We start from the raw sequence: 21,107 nt of genomic DNA, 5'->3' as shown, positions 1-21,107 counted from the left end.
CGTGTGTGTGTGGCAGCGGGGTCTTTGAAAAAGAACGCTGTAAAAAACGCACATAACCTGCTGAACACTGAAAGCTGTCCACAGAGGGCATTAAAACGTGGTGTTTTAGTGGGCAGGGCGTCTCAATAAAGAGGAGGTCATTAAAAGGACGGGTTTTAATTAAATCTCCAAGCAAACCTAAGGGACTTCATCATTGCTGGGGAGGTGCCAGTTTCATCTGGTATTGAGCCATTTAATTTTAATGTAAATCGATTTTTTTTTTTTTTTTTCGGGGCTTTCGCTTTTTATATACTGTATGAAATTATTGTTTTCGGTTACTTTCCAAAATTCTTGGACGTTTTTTTTTTCTGACACAATATGTATAGTAACTCAACAGTACTTAAGTTGCACCTTCTTGAACTTATCTGAAGCAGCAGAGAGGAGCAGCAACTGGCTGTGGTTGAGACGGAAAGATTCTGGCTGGGGACAGGTAAGTAAGCTGGGCTGAGTTGAGTGGGGGACGGAGGGGGGTGATGCTGGGACGCCAGAATCACCGTCGAGCCCTCTTGAGGTGTCGTGGGCTAGTCGACGAAACACTGAGGATGGAAGGTGCCCACTTGAAAACCCCAGAGATGTACCCTACTTAGCTCAATCCAGACGGTTGTCATGCTGATGCGCTGGGGAGGCCGCACTTTGGTTGATCCCCGGAGCCAGCATCGCAGCCGTTGTGTGTGCTGATGCGCCAGGGAGGCAAAATAAGCTGATCCCTGGAGCCAGCATTACACTTCAGCCATTAACACCAGACAGAAGGATATCTACATCATCATATGGAAGGAAACGTAAATGGATGGAGACGCATATGGATCACATTAGTTTACTGTAAAGCTACGTCTTAGTTGGTGCTTATCTTGGCGAGAGCCGAGTTCAAATCAGCATGAAGTTTTAACATCTACTCTCGTGTAATGGAAATCTTTGCTGTCTTCTCAACGACATCCTTATTATGGTCCCGCACATAACATGCTGTAGCACTGTGACCTTCACAACCAGGCTGCGTTTTAACAGCCAGGTCCGTCACACACAAGGAATCTTTCACTTACCCTCCTCTGTTTCCATATGAGAAGCCACACTGTGGAAAGCCTTAAGAAAACCTCGGGACCATGAAGTTGCAATGTAAGTCAGAGATACCCCATCCGTTTATTATTGTAAAGCCCGTTATCCGTATGACATCTTTTTATTTCCTTTAAGTTTACTGGCATGTAACAACAAACATGAAAAAAATAAAACAAAAATATAACTGGCTGATTGACTGAACAGAGCCTCCCTACAAGTTCCATATAACGTGTGATTAAACACTGCTGCCTGGCGAAGTCTGATAATGGCCTAATGATTTGCAAAAAGGCTTTTTTTTAGGAGGGCAGTGTCATGAACACGCTACCCTAATGCAGCTCCATGCCACAAGTGCATCATTAAACACTGGCCTTTAGCTGCAAGCCCACAGGGGAGAGGTTTCAGGGATTACATTCCCTGTGAACCCCCTGGCGCTGCTTTGTAAGAGAGGCTCACACCTCACACAGGATCACAAACCATTAGCGCTCAGTCCTCCAGAGGTCTGCAGGAGGGCGGGCAGGCGTGCTAAATAATGTTCATAATGCTGCTAGTGCTAGTAAGCAGTACAAATGATAATTCATTAAACACCACAGTGGATATCATTCCTTTAAGGGCTGATTGCTTAGACTGATGCAAGGCTCTGTGGTGCACGTCTTGTGATTTTGCAAAAGTTTTCCCATCTAGAAAATGTGCTGTGCTGACACGGCCGATCCCTAGCCAGGTAATTACTTGTTTTTGTAATTGGGAGAAGACTGCATTGGATTTACTAAGAATAGCTGTTTAAAAGCCTTGACGTCAGAGCAGTTCTGAATCAGAAGCAGAGGCGTTCAGTTGTCACGTACTCCCTTCTCGGAGACGGATGTTTTAGGAATATTCTCTACAGTGAAACACTCATCTTTTCCACACACACAGGCTCTCAAATTGTTTGAGTAACCAAAGCCATGTCGCCACCACTGGGGTTAAACGCGACCGCCATTTTGTGCCTGCGTACACGCCACACCGTTGATATTGTTCTGTTAAAAGACCATTATCCATTACTGTTATGTTTTAAGTGCGAGTGTGTCTCTGTGTTAGCATAATTAAGGTATGTGTTAGAATTCAGAGCAGATTTAAATCTTAAACTCAGTGTTCAAATTCTCTAGCTGGCCAGTTTTTCTACACTTAAGCCACTGTCTGAGAGAGCAGGAAAATCTAAAGAATGCAGCAGGCAATCGTGGAATTGTATTGAAACAAACAGAATTGCAGGACATTATAATTTGTGTTTAAAATGCAAAAAAAAATAAATGCTGGAAGAAGAACAATGACACTCCCCCCCCTCCCCTCTCTCTTGAATTAATCTGAGGCTGCAACAAAACTCAGTGGAGCATGTCCCATCTGGTCAAGGCTGAAGTACTGAAAGGCAGCATTAGCAAGTCATGAGCAGTCATTGTAAGTCACTGCTCATCAGTAAGGAAGAGCGAGGCTCATGCAATTCTAATCCTGTCGCCTCGGACTCAGTCACACAGGAAAAGCAGGCTGTGGCTCACAGAGACCCAGACTGGAACCAGAGGGGCCCCCAGGCCAGCACGAGCCTGGGATCCATCAACTCACAGACTGACTGACAATCACGGGGCAGGCAGGCATGGAGGCCAAGGGCTTCCATACAGTACAGCAGTCCTTGACAATGCTGGGCTGCACTGTGACCTGGGCAATGCAGTTTTTATAATTCTACACGTCAGGGTACAGTATTAGCACCTCACATGTGGTCCCCTGAGCAGCTACACTCCGTCTCACTGTGTTTGTAAGTGTAACAGAAGGCTTACACTGCAGTTCTAAGTGCTCCCTTCCCTGAATTATTACACAGGACACAAGACAAACTCAGCAAATTTAAACTCATGCAACGTTAATCACAGTCAAATCTGTGTGCAATTCCTCTGCCCACTGGTAGAGGGCTTCCTCCTGGAAACTCATGAATATTTACTGACCTCTGTATGAAACCCCAACAGCAACAGCTGAGGCTGCAGCTCCAGTGACTCTAAAAGGTTTAGATCAAGACCAGATGCTAATATTTATAATGAAATTGCAAATAATTTACAGCAAAAAAAAAAACACATTCCCTACAGGAAGGCACAGCTGCATCATCTCTAATAGGAGTAAAACTCGATTTTGCTCTCGACAGCCTGACGCTTCCTTCAGTGGAATGGGTATATCTGGCTGAAGCAAAACGTTGAACTCGCAATGTGGGAATTACAGTAAGAAAAACGATTTATTTGTATTTTTATAAAACTGTTTTAATGCATTCCAAACTTTTATAAAATCAGACTCATTTTCTCAAACAGAACAAGCATATCTTTCAATTGGAATCTAGAGAGAGGGCTGCTGAATTGCACAGGCAGCGACAACGAAAACACCAACGGAACAAGAACTCTCTCTACTGAGCGGGGCAGCAAACTAGTCATTGCATTTGAGGAGCCCACTGGGGTCGAGAAGCTCATTGTAAAATGCCTTCCAAGGACACAAGGACAAGGCCTCACAGCCAGCAGTTCTTGTGATACGCACAGCTTTGACAAGAACCTCTAAATAATGTACAGATGCTGGTAATTGTGAAAATGTTCTAATTTTAAATAGAAGTAGGCAGTGGGTGTTTACTTTATAAAGAAGCCCAGCAGTGTTAATCAATTCTGATTCAATAAGCTTTACTTGGGCGTCTGAATGTGAATCAGACTGGCTTGGAGGTGTTCTTCCAATGGTCTCACACACAATACTGTCAGAACAGGATGTCTATGCAAACAGCTTCATATTTGTTTCAGTAAATTCTATTATAAAATAAAATGCTTGATTTCTCAGGACGGCTATTCCAATACGCCTTCCTTTAAAGTTTCAAAAGCTTTACAATACCATTTGAATTGTTTCATTTCCCTTCTCTATGGAGGGAATCATTCGGAATGGCTCCGTTGCAATTTTTTAGGATTTCTTTTTGGTATACAATGTAGAAACCATGTCTGATACTTCTGGTGAACACAAACACTTTTCATACCTTCATTTGAAGGAATGCTTGTTGACAATGACGAATGAAACTTGAATACAGGGTACCAGGTTGTGTTTTACCAAGGTTAACAAGCTATTGAAGACAGCTGAACTGACAGGGGGTATTGTATTCAGATTATTTAAAATCGTACCTTTTTGTTGGCTGTAAGAGACAAATCCCACTGCTCCCAACCAAAGCAAAGGTTGTCAGGAAATGCAATGGAACGACAGTGAAAGAAGACTGTTAATATTACCTTCCTGAAGAGCCTTATCAAAGAGATGCATCTCAAACCTAACATGCACTATTTTCATCTCCTGATACAGCAACCAGCCTCGGATTCCGACAGATTTCCCATGCATTTCCTTGTATCTCAAACCGTTTTGCTTGAGAGCTCTTCACAATTTACATTTTAATGTCCTAGTGCCTTGGTACAATTATTTTTTTTTTGCAATACAATGGTTTCTTATTTATCTTGAGCTTGATTCTTCCCCTCCACCCATTTATTTTAATCTGGCCAATCATTTCAAACCCAGCTGCCAGCTGCTTGCCCGAATGGTAAACACGTCCCTTTTTTGTGTTGCCTTAATTGCAAGCATCAATCCTATGCTGCAGTGTTAAGATAAACCAGCACAGCGCTCTCGTATTAAACTGCGGCCACGTACAAGAACGCCTGTTTGTTTTCATGTACAGGTTGAGGTCAGCAGGATTGCTGCTGTCCGTCTCTATACTAAAACCATATATTTCGGAAAACCACTTATTCAACTGTGATAAAACACCATTCTTGAGAGTATTAACAACAGTGGCACACGGGGGCGTCTGTCTGTGAGTATAGTTTTAAATTTGCAGCCGTGGCGAGGGATGTACGTTGAGTGCTATGCTTATAGAAAACGTGCTCACTAGCAGAACAATGTAAAAAGCCAGGACACAAACCGATCACCTCTACACAACCCAGTAGAGAGACCACAGCAGCATCTGGCTAATGCAGATTTAAAACCGCTGACAAGAAGACATTATCTACGGCAGGAGGATTAATTGACTATGCCGTTGTTGATATTTGTATTGTTGAGAATCGTATTAGCATGAAAAGGGGTGATCTGTTACAGTTAAGCAGTGCTGAACAGTGTTGTAATAAGAGATGATGGGACGCAGGACATTGCAATGGCTTCTTCAGGTTCATAAAGCAAGGTCTTTGTTTATAGTTAACTATGCCTTTATGATTGGTTGTGGTGGTTCTGGTCTGAAATCCAGCACCTAAGGGTTTCAGTGTCATTCTCAGGCTTTACTTAAAATATGTATTTTAGTTTGAGGTCTCCTATAAATTTTACATATCTATAATTTTTACGGTCCCCCTTGCTGCAATGGCTCAAACTGCCAGAAATAAAAAGCAAAATGATATTTTGTATTTATTTTAGGTGTCTCGTCCATCTGCTTACCCTAAGCAGCAAAGGACGTGACTATCATGCAGTTGTCTTTCTTGTAAATTGGTCCAATCAAAATGCATCACATCCGAAACGTGACAGCGATACATTGAACTTAATAAAAAGAGCAGCTGTGTATTCTGTTGTGAGCACAGCTTCATATTAAAAATCCACTCACTTGGTCGTCTCTCATGGGGGGGGGGTAAAGAGAGATGCTGAATAACTGCAGCGGGACGATGCGAGTTATTAAAGATGAAAGCATCGCCGCAAGTTAAAGCACAGCCACCCAGCAATCAAATTACCCACTCCGCTAAAGAGACCATTCGTTATTGATGAGCTAATTAAATATTTTATCAGCGAACAAAACTTACAGAAGCCACCTGTCAGGGAATGAGCAAGCACTGAAATAATCCTACCTAGCATTTGCATAAAGCCGGAGTTTATGCAGGTTATTTATAAGCAGCGCAGACACGCACCAGTCCCCAAACAGCTGAACACAATGGAAACGGATGGCAGACGATTTCCTCCTCAATACAGACACCTGCCCTAAAACACTAAGGTGGAGAATGTTTGCGTATGAGGACGTTCCCTGTCCCATAACCATATATAACCATCCATAAATTAACTTCATTTACTGGAAAGACTATTACACTGTCTATTGTTTTACTGTTAATATACAAGCCACAAACCCGACTTTTTTTTCTGTTCATAAGCAGCCTTTAGCCCATTGAAAAGGGATAGGAGAATACCGCTAAGTGGCTACGAGGCTGTCTGTGTCATCGTATGGAAGGGAAGTCAACAGCAAAGCACTGCAGAAACTCAGAATGGCAGGGTGATGTCATGAAAAGGGTTTCTCTGTGGGGGATGGTACACCGCACATGAAAGTGGCGCTCTGCTTGGCTGAAGCTCAACAGCCTTCGAAACACTTCTCCTGTGTAGAAAAGCAAAACGTTTGCCGTAACGGTAGCTATCATGATGTTAACGAGCTGGTGTCGTTGGCCATTTTAAAAATTATTATTATTATTTGTTTATTTAGCAGACGCCTTTATCCAAGGCGACTTACAGAGACTAGGGTGTGTGAACTATGCATCAGCTGCAGAGTCACTTACAACTACGTCTCACCCGAAAGACGGAGCACAAGGAGGTTAAGTGACTTGCTCAGGGTCACACAATGAGTCAGTGGCTGAGGTGGGATTTGAACCGGGGACCTTCTGGTTACAAGCCCTTTTCTTTAACCACTGGACCACACAGAAAGAACGCCGGCTGTGTTCTATAAACTTTGCAGGGTTCCATCTCTGTGTGTCCGGGTGTCTCTCTCATCAATCACCTCCCAGTGGCAGCAATTTGTTAAGCATTAACGCAGAGGCGGTTTCCTTCAATTACAAACCGCGTCTGGTTTATTAGGTGTGTTAGGGAGCTGGTAATCAAGGCTTTAGCATAGCTCGTCAATTCAGTTTAGTGTGAATTATCCTTCGAAATGGCTGAACCCTGCTCTTAGTACAATGTCATCTCCAATTAGCAGATCTGTTCCATTGCATGCCTTAATTACAGAGAGACAATGTGATGTTGCTGCAAGCAGGACGCATACCCTGAGGGTTTCATTAGGAGCAGCAATATGTTCAATAGATACATTCAGAGTATTTTATTCTTTCTGTGTCATCACGGGTCACCTGTCTGCTTTTCCTCCTGCTTTTTTTTTTTTTTTTTTTACAGTAAATTTGACCCATTTAGAAACTCGTGGTTGAGCTCCTTTTCAAAAGGGTTAGTGATCGCGGTTCAACCTACCTTATGAGTGACCAAAACAACAACAAAAAAAAGAGTCTGTTACAAAAAAAAAGAGTTCTGAAGTAATCCATTTTTTACTCAGCCCTGTTAATTCATGTGATTTCATGACCCGTGTTTATTCCATGTTCGTTTGTAACACGTGATGCTGATCACATGTATAACGGGTGCCGACCGAGAATTATTAATTATCTTTACTAACATTATTACTGCTTCCCCTTTTCTTCCTTTGAAAACGTTCAGTTTCTTTGCTTGTTTTTTTTTTAAACTATAATTTCACAGATAAAATGTAGCTTGCTTGCTGGAAGCTAAACAGGACCATATGACCTACAGAAAAGATACCAGGATGCAGCCATTTATCTGTAGGGCTGTATTTTAAATATTGGCATGTTAATAATATGAAGGACCAGTTATAATGCTGATAAAGCGCCTATAACAGGTACACTCATTAAAGCACTGATTAGCACCCCTGCTGTATAGTCATGCAGCATCTTGGGGAGACCGACCAGTACTGACCAGGCTACAGGAAAAGGAGTTCTTACCTCGTCCCACTCCGAGGCGAAGGATGGCGATTTCTCCAGCCGCTTCTTCCCTCCGCTGCAATTGGAGATCGATTCACTGCGGCTGCCCAAGCCGTCCTCCTCGCTAGGGGGCGACACCAGCAGGTCCGAGTCCGATTTCGAGAGGCTGCGCGCCAGCTTGAGGTCACCGGGGGGTCGGATCCGTCCACAGGGGAGAGGCCCCGCCCCCCTTCCACAGGCCCCGCCCCCCGTCGCCTGCTGGTTGATGCTGGTGTGCAGGATGGTCTTGTAGACCACTCTGGGTTTGGGGTCCAAGGGACAGCTCTGCATGGCTGCCCCAGTTACTGCTGCTTCTAAACCGCCTTTGACCTCCACGGCAGACGCTCCAGTCCTGGGTCCAGCGGTTTTGCTGCCACTCTCCCCCCCACCAGTGAAAGGGTCCTCCCGGTTCTCAAAGACTGGGGAAGCTCCGTGCAAAAGTCCCGAAAACTGCTGAGGAATCACGCTCCCTTCTAGGCACTCTGTATTCGGGTGTGTGCTCCCGGAGTTATCTACAAAAGAAAGGCAGTTGCACAGTAAAAATGTATTAGGAGGGAGTTTACTGGCCGTTCAGTAGCCCACACAGCTAGAACAGATCCGCGATTGTTCCTTGTTGCTTGTGTCCTACGATGCTTATGAAATTCCAGAGTTTGCAGTTCAAGCTGGCCCTCCCTCCCTTCCTTCACTATGCTTTGCTGCTCACCGCTCCCTCACTAAGCAGTCTGCTAACAGCTTGCTTTATAAGGTCAGGCTGCAAGGAAGCTATGCAGACCCTGCAGAACAGAGTTTACTTCAGAGTCATGATAGTTTAGAAAGAAACAAAACAAAAAACACCACACACACGCATTCTTCCTCTACGATTCCCATACTGAACAGCCAAGATAACTGCGCTAACTGGTACACACAGCAAGACACTCTGTTCTTCCCAGAGATCATTTGAGAAGTCAGCCCTCATCCTTGGGCTCTCTGATATCAAAGGGCTACTGTGTGTAAGCAAGACTCCTCTTTGTTCCAAGGCTAGCTGGGATACAAGGCTTTTACCCACATCAGCCAAATTCCAAGACTGGTTCCAGCTATCCTAATCCACTTTAACTTCATTGTAAGGCAGTAGCTTAGTGGTTAGAGTAGAGACTGGGAGCAGGAGGGGGTAGGTGGGTTTTAAGTACAGATTTTAGGAATGAGTTCACTGTGCGACCACTGTCTTGCACATACTGCGCAAAATCCAAAATATGCCTTCTCTATAAATTAATACACTAAAATGTACTGAAATGAGCTGCAAGTCTCATTTTTGAATGCAATCTTAATTTTATTAATGTCGGCTTGCATTCAGATTTTGAAATGCATTTTTGGCATCCTTGCTGAAAACAGACAGCCTTGTTTGAAACTTGGGAAATGTCAATAATGTGCTCAGGGTTAAACAGGGAGCAGCTGTTCCCTCTGAGATTACAGTCGTGCTGTGACCCACTTAACTGTTTCACTGCCATGACAATGCCTTTAAAAACACCTTGACGTGACAATGAAACAGTTCAGAGGTCATACAGCTGGCCTCATCATCATAACATTCTGGCTTACTCCTGGAGCATGTGATTTTATAAAAAGAGCCTTGAATCTTCAATTTAAAGAAAAGAATGTAATGTAATTGAACAAAGACAGATTAGACACTCACTAGGGTACTCAGACTGACAGGCAGAGTAAATACCTACATACACCTCCCCTTCACAAAGACTTTCCACTTCTCTGTCCCTGTACTGCTGCTGCAGTGTTCTGAATTCTGAATCAAATCCAAATCACACAGAGCCACTGACAGCAGCCCAAGCCACTGCAGGCTTTATCACTGGCAGACTGCAGCCATTCACAGCTCCCTATGCCAAGAACAGCAGGGGACTCAAAGACCCAGCTGAGCGAGCTACATTCACCCCTCTCTGTGCCAGGCTGCATTGCCAACGCCTGTGGCCTGTGCCCTGTGCCAGGGTGGAGGCACGAGGCTGAATCCTCTTAACAGAAGGGCCTGTATCGGAAAAGGGAGAGGATTAGGAAAACCTGCCAACCACCCCACTGGATAAGAAAAGCGTTGAATATTAATGTGCCGTTGTGGCAATGCGCCCCGCCCCTGTGTGCATTTGTGTGTTTTGTGTGTATGTTGCGTGTGTAAATGTTGGTGTATAGTCATTGGTACACGGGATATAAACGGGTCTGTGTTTCACGTGTATTTAAATAGTGTATATTTGTATTTAGGCACGGGATTGCACATCACGCACGTGCATTTAAAATATAATATGTGAACACGGGGTTTCACGTAATGAATTCACGTGCTGGGATTCAAGTGAGTAATTAATTAGTAATTGAATCCCAGCACAACAGTATATATAGATGCACGTTTCTTGCACTAGGGGTTGGTGTTCGGTGAGTGGAGAAGGAGAGTTAAAATAAGAACGGAAGAACGTAAATATAAAGTAAATAGTGTTTTCACTCACCGTGTTTGTTCGTCCCTGTTTGTTAGTGTCTGTCCGTTTTGTCTACCTGTTTATTTTAGCGTGAAGTGCCGTGTCCCGTGTTTTGTGCTGTTTTCAACCCTTTTATTTGTTAATAAACGCTGAGTGCAGCCATTGCACTCAGCTCATCATCAACCACTGTCTTTGTTTTGAATTCCTGTCTGGTCTGACGCCACCCACTCTGGCCGTCTTTGTGACAGCCGTGCATTAGCACATACCACAAGGAAAATCAATCTTCTTATCAAAATGTAGCCAAAAGAATTCCACTGACCCCAACCCTGATTCAAACGATTCCGCAGACAGAACAAGAGCAGGGAGTTGAAGGAATACAGAACACGCTGTGCTCTGGAATCCAAGAGTCAAGGGGTTCTGCAGCATGCCAGGAACCCACTCCACCGGCCTCTTACCTGCGCTGGCTTTGGCAGAGTGCTGCCCGGGGCTCGGAGCTCGTCCTGAGGGGGGCAGAGACTCGGCGCCCTGGACTGAGTGCTGGAGATTTGAGGAGGGAGCTGGCTTTGGCTGCTGGGTCTGTAAGAGAAAAAAAAACGTGACACTTACACCCAGAACCCAGGTGGCACGGAGACCGGCCTTCACAAGGGTAGCTGTGCAGAATGCATCCAATTAAATCAATAGAACAGGTTTTGTAATCAGTCATCCACAGTTATGTGTCTGTATTACAAAAAGTCACAAGTAACTTTTACATTTACATGAACTGTTTCAGCAAACACAAACTGAAACTGCAGCCTTCCCTACACAACATTAGGCTTCCCTAAAACTCTAAACTCTCAGGGGAGTTTACTAAAGTTTTTTTCTTTTTAAAGTGCCAGATAGTCTTCCTTGAAGTTTAAGTGTAGCTCGGGTAGATGAGTTTCAAAGAGGCAATGAGATAGGAGCACAATCAATTAGGAGATAACCACCAGGGAAGGATAGTGATAGATCAGGAGGAAGGATATTGAGGTGGAGATAGAAGGAGAGTGAGAGGAGGGCAGTGATGAATGGGCAGTAAGAGAGAGATAAAATAACTAAGAGAGGGACACTGTGTAGGAAGAGAAAGAGCCAGAGCAGAAGCACTAGGGACTGACTGATCAAAACTGTTGGGACAGCTAGAAACAGAATTGAAACACCTGCAATATGTAGTACATACTTTTGATTACGTGGTTTTTTTCCTTTCCTAAACATAACCAATATAAAGACATACATGTATAGAATATTGCATGTACAGTATGTACATGTATGCGATACATGCATGTATTTTGATATCGACAGATCATTTTCTGCAATGTAAGACTATTAACCTTCTACTGAAGTCTAATGTAGTGACTTTGCAGAAACAAACAGTGGGATAATGTGTGCACTAGCCACCACAAACTGGCAGTTTTATTTATCCAGCAATCACAAATAATAAGAGTTACTGGTATGCCATAAGCAAGTGTAGTTCTGCTCCATATGGTGTAAAACATTGCAGTAATGATGGTCTACAGAAAGTCTGGGCGAGATCTGAAACGGAGGTCCATTCTGTACATTAGACGCCAGCAGGAACAGAGTTACTATACCTGAGGTAGAAGGCTGTTTGCAGGCAGAGAGGCGCGGCCTTCATCTGGAAAACCAAACAAGGAATCACTTACAACTCTGTGCCACTTGGAGGCTTGTGTTCAATGCAAAAATGTGCCATAACCTTTTACACACTGTGCTCCCTCGCTATTTCACAATTCAGCAATTCATGGATTCGGTTTATTCGCAGTTAGGCAATGCGGACCGTTAACTGTCATGTACAAGACTTCACTAATACACGGTTTTCAGTGTTTCACTAGATTCTGTTGTTAGTCAGCGAAATCAAGAGAGCTCTGTACTTAATTGTAAGGTACAGACATACAAAAAAAATCTATTGAAATTATTTTAACAAAGTTTAAAGTTTTGGTTTTAGCACATCTCCATGTAAAGATCAGCAAGTCTCAAATTGGAGAAAATAAATTCTTAAACGGTCTACACACCCTTGCAGTTGTTCAGTCTGACAGGGATTTCTCTAGTATTTATATACTTCTTTCACTTTTCAATGTCAACATGGTACAAAATCAATGTGAAACAACACTACAGAAGTATATTCCAGGGATGGCAGTAAGACTCCTATTGCAGAGCAGTGTCACCCATTCCAGGTTTTACTACGAGCTTGATTAGCCACAGTGTATCGGTATCAAGCTCAGGTGTGTCTTATTAAACTTAGTAAAACCAGGAATGGATCAAATTGCTGTGCAATGGGAGTCTTATTTCCATCACTGCATCCCCAGGCAGACATTACCCCTGCTTTGCTTGGAGGTCAGCAAGGCTTTTGGGAAGCTTACAATCTCTGAAGTTGAAACAGGATTGCAATTGAGACCTGCACCTCCCAGTACATGCATTTGACAACTTATCCCATGCTAACCCAGTCCTCAAGGCAGTGCAGGGGAACGCTTCGATTTGACCTGGATAATCCCTGCTGCTTTAAGAAACTGCCAACTCAACAGAGGCTACTTCAAGCACAGGGAAATTAATATTGATCCAGCCCCAGACTGGAATGAACAACATTACTTGATGGCTTTGTGCCAGGCCTGCCGAGACTGAGGGCCTGTTGACAGCTCCTTCTTCCAGCACTTAAACAAATCTACTTTCAAACCAAAAGCATCACAAAATAAAACAATGGGATTTACGAGATCTTACTTGGCAAGCCGCTGTCCCATCACTGCTTGTCAGTGAGATGGGAGGCTGTAGGCAAGTATACATGAGCTGAAGATTTACCCTATAACAACGTCCTCTAGTGCATTAACAAAACTGCTGCATTAAAACAGGCAGTGTCTTGTGTCTAGTATGCCTTCACTTTTGATATCTCTCTGCGTTGGCAGGTCCTCCTTGTTTCAATCGCACCTCGTTGATTTGGTCGCGCAGTCGTTGGTGCTTTGACATGCTCAGCAGCTATGCCTGTATGATGTATTACACTCGGTCCCTTCGCCTCCCAGCAGACACGAATTCCCTCTTATTACCAGAACCTGCTTCCCTAGAATGAACCATTTACTCAAAATCAGATTATTGGTTTGCAGCAAGAATGAGTGACTTGACTGAAGTGCTGAATGAAGGAGAAGACCAGCCTCCCTCGTTCAGACAGCAGCACTCAAAGGCCATGTCGTTGTCAGGCCAGCACACACTTGAACCAGACAAAAGGTTTCTGTAGTTGGAGGCAGCAGGGTGGAGTTGGCTACCTTTGCTCTGCAGACAGTCCTGGCCGGCAGGGTGCTTGGTCTCTGCAGTCTCCAGCAGCTCGTAGGGGTTCTCCTCCTCCTCCTCCTTCTCCTTCTCCTCAATCCTGCTGTTCACATACAGGGCCTGCAACATGGCAGCAGCAATCAGAAACCACGACCCCTGCTGGGTGCTTTTAAAACTCCACTTCTGCAATGCAATGCACTCTGCAGCTTGGCATTCACACAGACTTGTGGAGCTAAACCAGGGAGACTGCATGGATTGAAGGAAGACTCCCATTGCACAGCATGGGGATCCATTCCAGGTGTTACTACGAGCTTATTTAACCACTGTGTATAGAGACTTGTATAGTCTCATTAAGCTCCCAGTAAAACCTTGATTGGGTGGGGCTTTTATATGTAACCCTTGCTTCTGCTCCGAGACCTCACACACACCTAACCTGCTTGCAAAGAACATAACATTATAACATGACAGCAGGACACTTCTGAAGCACTCTGGGGTTTCAAGTCCACTCCATCTCTCTCTCTCTCTCTCTCTCTGAAACGGTTTGGATCTGTAATTGATTTTCAATACCGTATTTGCAGACATTGGGGTGTAAAGTGACGTCTATTTTGTGCCTGCACACGCCAGACTAGAGCGAGATTATTTCTTCATTATTCTAGTGGGTGGGATTGATATTTTTTGGTAACGACACTGTGTGTCTTCATTGTGTCTCATGCTACATCGAGCTATGCTTTAAGAATTGTCAAACAGAGACTACGTTCTGTCCAGAGAACCACAACTCAAGATCTCCTTTACAGCCGGATCCTTAGTCTGCTTTGCTGCTGTAGAAAGAACTGTGTTCCTATCTCTTATCTCATGCTGGTCCAGACACACACACACACACACACACACACACACAGGGACTGGACGGCTGGGGGTACCTCATGGGTGCAGGGGTGCTCGTCCTCTTCCTCTGGGGGAGGCTGGGATGGAGGAGGGGGACGTTCCTTCTGAAACAAAACCAGCACACAGACCCGGCTCACACTTTTGCAGCAGATGGAAACAAAGCAAAGGAAGTCAATTCCATAGCATGGCTTATTTAAACTAGGCTTTCAAACTGTAAAAAAAAAAAAGAACCATAAAACATATACTTTGAACAGCTTATATTTACACACATAGCCCAAAGTAACTTGATTTATGATTTATTGCAGGGATGGAAATAAGACTGCTGCATAGCAGTTTCACTCACTCCAGGCTTTAATACAAGCTTGATGAGCCACAAGTGCATGTGTGTCTTATTAAGCGCATAGTAAAACCAGGAATGGAGCAGACTGCTATCCAATTATATAACTGAGGCAGGACAGCAAGTCCAAAGAGGAAGGATCTGGGAGAAGTGTGAGCCTGCATTGTCTTACCAGCTCAATGCTTCCCTCTAGAGGATTGTCAAGGCTATGACAATGGTTGGTGTTGTGGTTTCCAGAAGGCAACTGCAGCCTGTATACCATTAAGCCTTCACAAGCAGTTAATCAAAATAACTTGAGCAAGTTGTCCTCATTGCAATGACTATTATAAAGCACTAAAATGGAGCACCTCTTTCTGTAGCTTTGTACTTGACACTTAGCTAACACTGCTTCAGTGCCAGCTTTTCCTGTTCCAGACACTTCAAAACACCTGTGATATTCACCGAGGGCATCTTCAAATCTGGGACAAAACCTTTTTTTAATGACAGTTAACAGATTGGGCTTTACTTCTGCTCTGCCTGGTCAAGCTAAACCAGTACACAGTGGATCTGTTCAACAGCCTAGCAGAGAGTGACATTAGAAGCTCCTCTATTAACAGTCACCAAAGCTTATTCTCATGGGTGCTCTTCAGCACTGCAGTAGCCTAGTTTCTTAGAAACAAAACACACCTGAGGTTGTTACCTATACACTGGGGCTAATCAAGCTCGTAGTAAAACCTGGAATGGGTGAAACTGCTATGCAATAGGAGTCTTATTTCCATCCCCAAGGCAAAAGACAACTCAAAGACACACATCATAACTTGCTCTACACAGCATGGAGAGTCCAAACCCAGGTCGAGGGTCTAAACGTGGCCACCCAGACCTTTGAATCTGACCCTGGTCTCAGCTCGGTCAAAAACCTCTGGCTTGTTGCGAGACGTTACTGATATCAAATGTGTAGGATGCACATGTAACACTGACACAATACCAAAAAGGTTCAGCACCTTGCCTCCCGGGGGCTCGCTCTCAGGCCGGCCCGAGTCTCGGTCGGAGGACTTGCCACTGGCCAGGCTGTCCAGGGAGTGGCAGGACGTGGCCTCGAACAGCGCCTCGTAGGGACACTCCTCCTCCTCCGGCCGCGGCTCCATCCGCGTGACGAGATCCGACACCTCCCGCTCCATCTCCCCTGCGCACACACACAGACAAGCAGGGCTCAACATCAAAACCAAGGGCTTTGGGATACACTAAACCACGAGCCTCTCCACTGACAGACTTCACACTACGCTTACCCTTTGACCTGGGGCTGATAGTCTCTGGATTGGGCAGGACTGGCTGTGGAGGCGGGGCCTTCTCCGGTTCACCAGGACTTCCTGTCACATGACCTGAAAGGAAACGTGATAAAATGCCTGGTATAGCTGTGTCAGCATTCAAGAATGGTCCAATCTATATATTCTACATTATACCCTTTACTGAGGTTACATTAGTGTTATTCAATGAGCTTAGTTTACAGTGTTAAAAGGTGAATCGCTGGACAGATACAGCTAAGCCTTGTATGACCGTCTGCCTCAGTCTCTCACCTTCAATAAGTGCTGCTATCTGTCTGCTCTTCTGCGAGGGCATCTCTCTGACAGTATCCAGCGCTGTCAAGCCCTTGTTGTCCTTGATATTCACATCGATACCTGCAAGACACACACAGTTCACAGCCTCACACCAAACTAGAGAGCTAAGCGATGGAAATAAGGCTCCTGTTGCATAGCAGTTTCACCCATTCCATGTTTTACTACGAGCTTGATTAGCCACAGTGTGAAGGTAACAAGCTCAGGTGTGTTCTATTAGACATAGTAAAACCAGGAATGGATCAGACTGCTTTGCAATGGGAGTCTTATTTCCATCCCTGGCTCAGCCAATAGCTACACCCCCCCCCCCCCCCCGTTTTACAATTAAGAGTTTTCCCCAGCAGCAAGGTGCAGACCAGCGTTTAACTGGGACCCATGTGATCAAAGAGAGGAACTCCCGGGGGAACACTCACCCGCAGCCAGCAGGATCTGCACCACGTCTGTCTTTCCAAACAGGGCAGCTTCGTGAAGGGCACTGCCTTTTTCAGTCTGGGATACAAAGACAGGGGAAGAGAGTCAGGGTGCGGAGAGATCTTATCAATAATCAAAAAGCACAGGGTTGCTTGGGCTGGGGGGGGGGGGGGGGCCACAAATGAACAAAGTCAACTAGAGCTCCTAAGAAACACACATATAAGTTTAAGCTGTGTTAGTCCCAAAGCGAGACAGGGTCTCACCTGGTAGTTGATGTCCATGCCCGCGTCCAGCAGCACCTGTACCACGGCGCTGTGCCCATTGCGTGCTGCCAGGTGCAGAGGGGTGTACTTCTTGGTGTGGCAGCTCAGCAGGTTAGGGTGGGCATTCAGCAGCAGCTTCACCACCTCCAGCCGGCCGTACAGAGCAGCCAGGTCCAAGGGGGTCTCAAACTTGTTATTGCGCATGGTGGGGTCCGTGAGCTCTTCCAGCAAGAGCTGCACCACCTGGGAGTGGCCATACTGAGCAGCGCAGTGCAGAGGCGTCTCATTGTCGTTGTTCTGTGTGCGGGCAAGAGGGGACGGGAGAGGGGGAAAATCAACTCCACAATACAGGAGCTTAAATACGGGATTTACTTTCAGTTCTAGAATCACCTTGCTAATTTACTGCTCTTGTGTTTTAGGAAGATCACTAGAAGGGACTGCATATAATAAGAGGGGTCTAGAAATATATATTTATGGTTCCGATTTGAGATCCATGCTGTAGTTATAACATTGTCCACCACGTGGTGGCACTGTGCTCTATACAAAAGTTGCATTAAAGGCAAAGTCATTTTAGCCATAAATGGAGCCTTTTTCACAACCCTCTTAGAAACAAGATAGGGTTTCAGGCCCTTCCCTGACAAATTTTACATTAATTTGCATACACTATTTAATAATTTAATTAGAACATACTGAAAACGAGTGGTTTTTGTTTAACCTTACACAATTCTATTTGACATCAGCTCTTTATAATAAATTCAATAGTCCTCTTGATTCAAAGGTGCGTCATTTTGAAGGCCTTAATCTTATATTTAAAACTAAAACACAGCGCAATCAGGCAATGTTTGTCATTACATTGTTGCATTGGGTTATCTTGAATTGAGCCCTCCTCATGCTAGATATCCATCATGGGGTGAGGATGGTAGGAGTGCAGGTGAAATGAGTGAAACTCAAAGGGTTAACAGCAGCACTCTTCTGGTGGTATTAATGACCAGCCAATGGAAATGCAGCTTTTAAGAGGCTCATGCATCCAAGGAATCCAAGACATTCCTCAGGCTCTTTCGTATTATTTTTTTTTTCTGTGATAAAACAGGCAGCAAACATTTGCATACATTTAAAAAAAAAATTTAAAAAAATCACAAAGACAAATAACACTGTTAATAAAACAGGTTAACAAGACCGAAACAGACTCGATCTGATGGGCAGTGACGTTAACGCAACACAAACTGAAATTCATGCAGCAGACATGCAAATGAAGCAAGCTTACACTGAGAAAGAGAGGATACGCATTGGAGAGAGACACACACACAAAGTGAAAAACATGCATAAAAACTGGGATGGCTTATACAGTTACCCCATTAAGGGACAGTGTTCACTTGACAGTGCTATCGCGTAATGTGCTCATATGACTGTAGGTCCGTTTCTGAGTTAAGCGAGCAAGGTTGTCAATACATTCCTACTGCATTAGTCTTTGTAAGGCGCTGCTGTAGTTGCTGATGCCCACCAGGTGGCCGTGTTTACATACTTTACCTTCCAGGTTTGCAAAGAGAAAGAATTGTTCTGTTTAAACGATACATTCCACACATGCTCTAGTAGTTCTATCTAAGTCCTGGTACCAGTAAGCAGAATCCCTTGGATTCTTTAAGACCCAACTTGACAAAGTTCTGAGCTCAATCTGTTACGAGGAAGCGGGCGAGCTTAGATGGGCTGAGTGGCATTCGTAACATTCTCTTATGTTCTTAAAGCCTTTCCTTTTTTCTCTTGGAGAAAGTGGAGTGCATTTAGCACTGGAGCAAAACGTTACTAAGATCTGTAGCGACGTCTTGTTCAGCCTGTTGTTTCATTCGGCTTTGAGGGCGGTTGTGGTTTTTAGATTTTGGGGGTGGCGGTTATTCTTAGCCCTGTACCACCCGATAGCTCTGTATGAAACATCAAAACTGGACAAGCGGCACGGTTTCCAAGCTGTGGATGTGCTGATTGGTGTGAGGAATGCAAAGTAATAACACTAAAATACTCCAAACAGCATGGAGTGGTACAGCTGCTAACTGATTAGAGAGTGACTCAGGTTCATCATGAAGCTACTAGCTAGCTCTGCATTCTCATCAATGAAAATCAGGACAGGCAGCGGACGTGTGGGGGGCACACGGACCCCCACTCCACACTCCACTGCCTTAGAGTCCACACAACGAGGAGCAGGCGAGTAGGAAGGGAATCCTGCTGCTGTGAAGCATGACTGTGGTTTAAAGCAGCCCTTAGGGTATGCAGCAGTTCTGAATGCTGTTAAGCTGTGTTTCAATGCTTCAGGACAGTGGCAGGTAAGGACAGGTGCTCTCTGCGCACAGTCTGGATCACGGCGTTATAACTGAGAGTGCAGGTTAGAGGTGGCCTCGTTACAGGTTTCCCTTTAAGAATCAGGATATTAATTAATGATTGATCTGCCCGAGTACCTGACTTGTGATTAAAGACCCTTATTTGGTTGGTTTCACAGGTTGGTTAGCACTTGAACAACCCAACATCTCTTACAACATGAGTGCTAATCAAGGTCAGGGAAACCAACCAGATAAGGTATCAAATATTATATATATATATATATATATTAAAAAAAATAAGAATTATTACATACTGGTACTAAATGTGGGATTATCAGGAAAAAATAAACTCAAAATGGGTACTCCAGCTTTTATTAGGCCAGTCTGGAGGGCTGGTTTACTACATGCCTATAATAAAATTCAATTATTTGGTTCTCGTTCTCTTTTTCGGTCACCAGCTGCTCCCCCAACCCAGACTGCCTTTTCCAACGCCAGCAGTGCTGCAGGAGGGGAGTTTTGATTCCCGACACCTCCTGATCAGACTATTTTGTTGCTTTGCTATCCACACCCTGCAGAACCTCACAAGCGCCCCGGAGAGGAGAGGAAGCAACGGAGCGGGACAGCGAGGTACACGCTACACGCAACACAGCCGCTGGGCATGCTCACAATCAGGGACCAGGCACACTAGGGAAAGTGCAGACGTGCATCTATCTTACACTGCACCCAACACCTACAGGTAGCAGACTATGCTGTAGGCAGCAGAACGTGTGTAACTGTCAGGAACTGCATGCTAGCTTGTTGATTTCACAGGGTTTGAACACAAGGTATGTCAGTAAAGTGCATATTCCCTATCAAATCAAACCAAGCTGTTTTTTTGTTTTTTTTCCTTAAAACTGAGCGACAAAAAATGACGGTATTTAAACTACTCAATCACAATTAATTAGGTCGACTGCTAATGGAATCTGTCCCATTATTTAATCCAAATGTGCTCAAGCATCCTGGTGCCTGACATTGAGCATGCTCAGATCTGAGGCTTCTTTCAAAGACCGGATATTTCTTAAAGGTACAGAACCCTCTTTGCAGAAGACTTGGTTAAGTTTTAACAGCAGCCTCCCACCCATCCAAGATAATGCATGATCTTAAATTAGGCAAGCTAACTTATTTTACTAATTTTGCTACCATATAACTGGAATACACAAGAACTAATGAATGTGGTTTATTATTTAAAACCCAATAACTGCCATTATCACAGTCATCCTAGGATCTTCTTGAAAAGACAGGGTTTTAAATTTTACTGAGAGATGTTTTTAATAAATAAATCAAAAACGCAAGAGGCATTATTCACTAGTCTTGTCAACACAGCCTTCTTTTCAGCTTTTTATTTATTTATAATATACCATTAATGACTAATACCTTTATCACTGATATATTTAGTAGCAGGCCCAAACTGAACTATACCTATATTTTTGTCTCAGTTATTTTCTGTTACATATACAGCGTGCAACTGATAGACACAGATGAAGGTGCCTCCATTATCTTAGTTCTGTTTCCAGTTTTAAATAGCCAGGATTTCATTTATGTAACTGTTTCTATACAGCACGATCACCTATTTCCCAAAATCAAAACTGACCCCAGGCCGGAGAGCTAGAGAGAGCGAGACAGACAGACAGACAGACAGAGAGAGAGAGAGAGGGTGTGTTGGGATTGAGCTTCACCTAGTGTCTGGAGTGGCGAGAG

The 21,107-nt window shown here is 44.3% G+C and overlaps 1 protein-coding gene across 7 annotated transcripts in view; it reads right to left on the bottom strand.

Moving 5' to 3' along the window:
• The window catches only part of LOC117426882 (ankyrin repeat and SAM domain-containing protein 1A-like), a 62,440-nt gene that overhangs the window by 28,077 nt on the left and 13,256 nt on the right, over positions 1-21,107 (bottom strand). For all 7 annotated transcript variants that reach the window (XM_059004272.1, XM_059004274.1, XM_059004273.1 and 4 more), the window contains 10 exons: positions 17,065-17,361; positions 16,804-16,879; positions 16,352-16,453; positions 16,064-16,156; positions 15,779-15,960; positions 14,497-14,565; positions 13,576-13,699; positions 11,899-11,942; positions 10,753-10,873; positions 7,836-8,365 (listed from right to left, as the gene is read on the bottom strand). In XM_059004272.1, coding sequence (XP_058860255.1) covers positions 7,836-8,365; positions 10,753-10,873; positions 11,899-11,942; positions 13,576-13,699; positions 14,497-14,565; positions 15,779-15,960; positions 16,064-16,156; positions 16,352-16,453; positions 16,804-16,879; positions 17,065-17,361 — 1,638 coding nt within the window. The remainder of the gene's footprint in view (positions 1-7,835; positions 8,366-10,752; positions 10,874-11,898; positions 11,943-13,575; positions 13,700-14,496; positions 14,566-15,778; positions 15,961-16,063; positions 16,157-16,351; positions 16,454-16,803; positions 16,880-17,064; positions 17,362-21,107) is intronic.

Source organism: Acipenser ruthenus, chromosome 29 (genome assembly GCF_902713425.1).
Source record: "Acipenser ruthenus chromosome 29, fAciRut3.2 maternal haplotype, whole genome shotgun sequence".
Classification (NCBI taxonomy): Eukaryota; Metazoa; Chordata; class Actinopteri; order Acipenseriformes; family Acipenseridae; genus Acipenser; species Acipenser ruthenus.
This window is presented reverse-complemented; position numbering and strand designations above follow the sequence as displayed.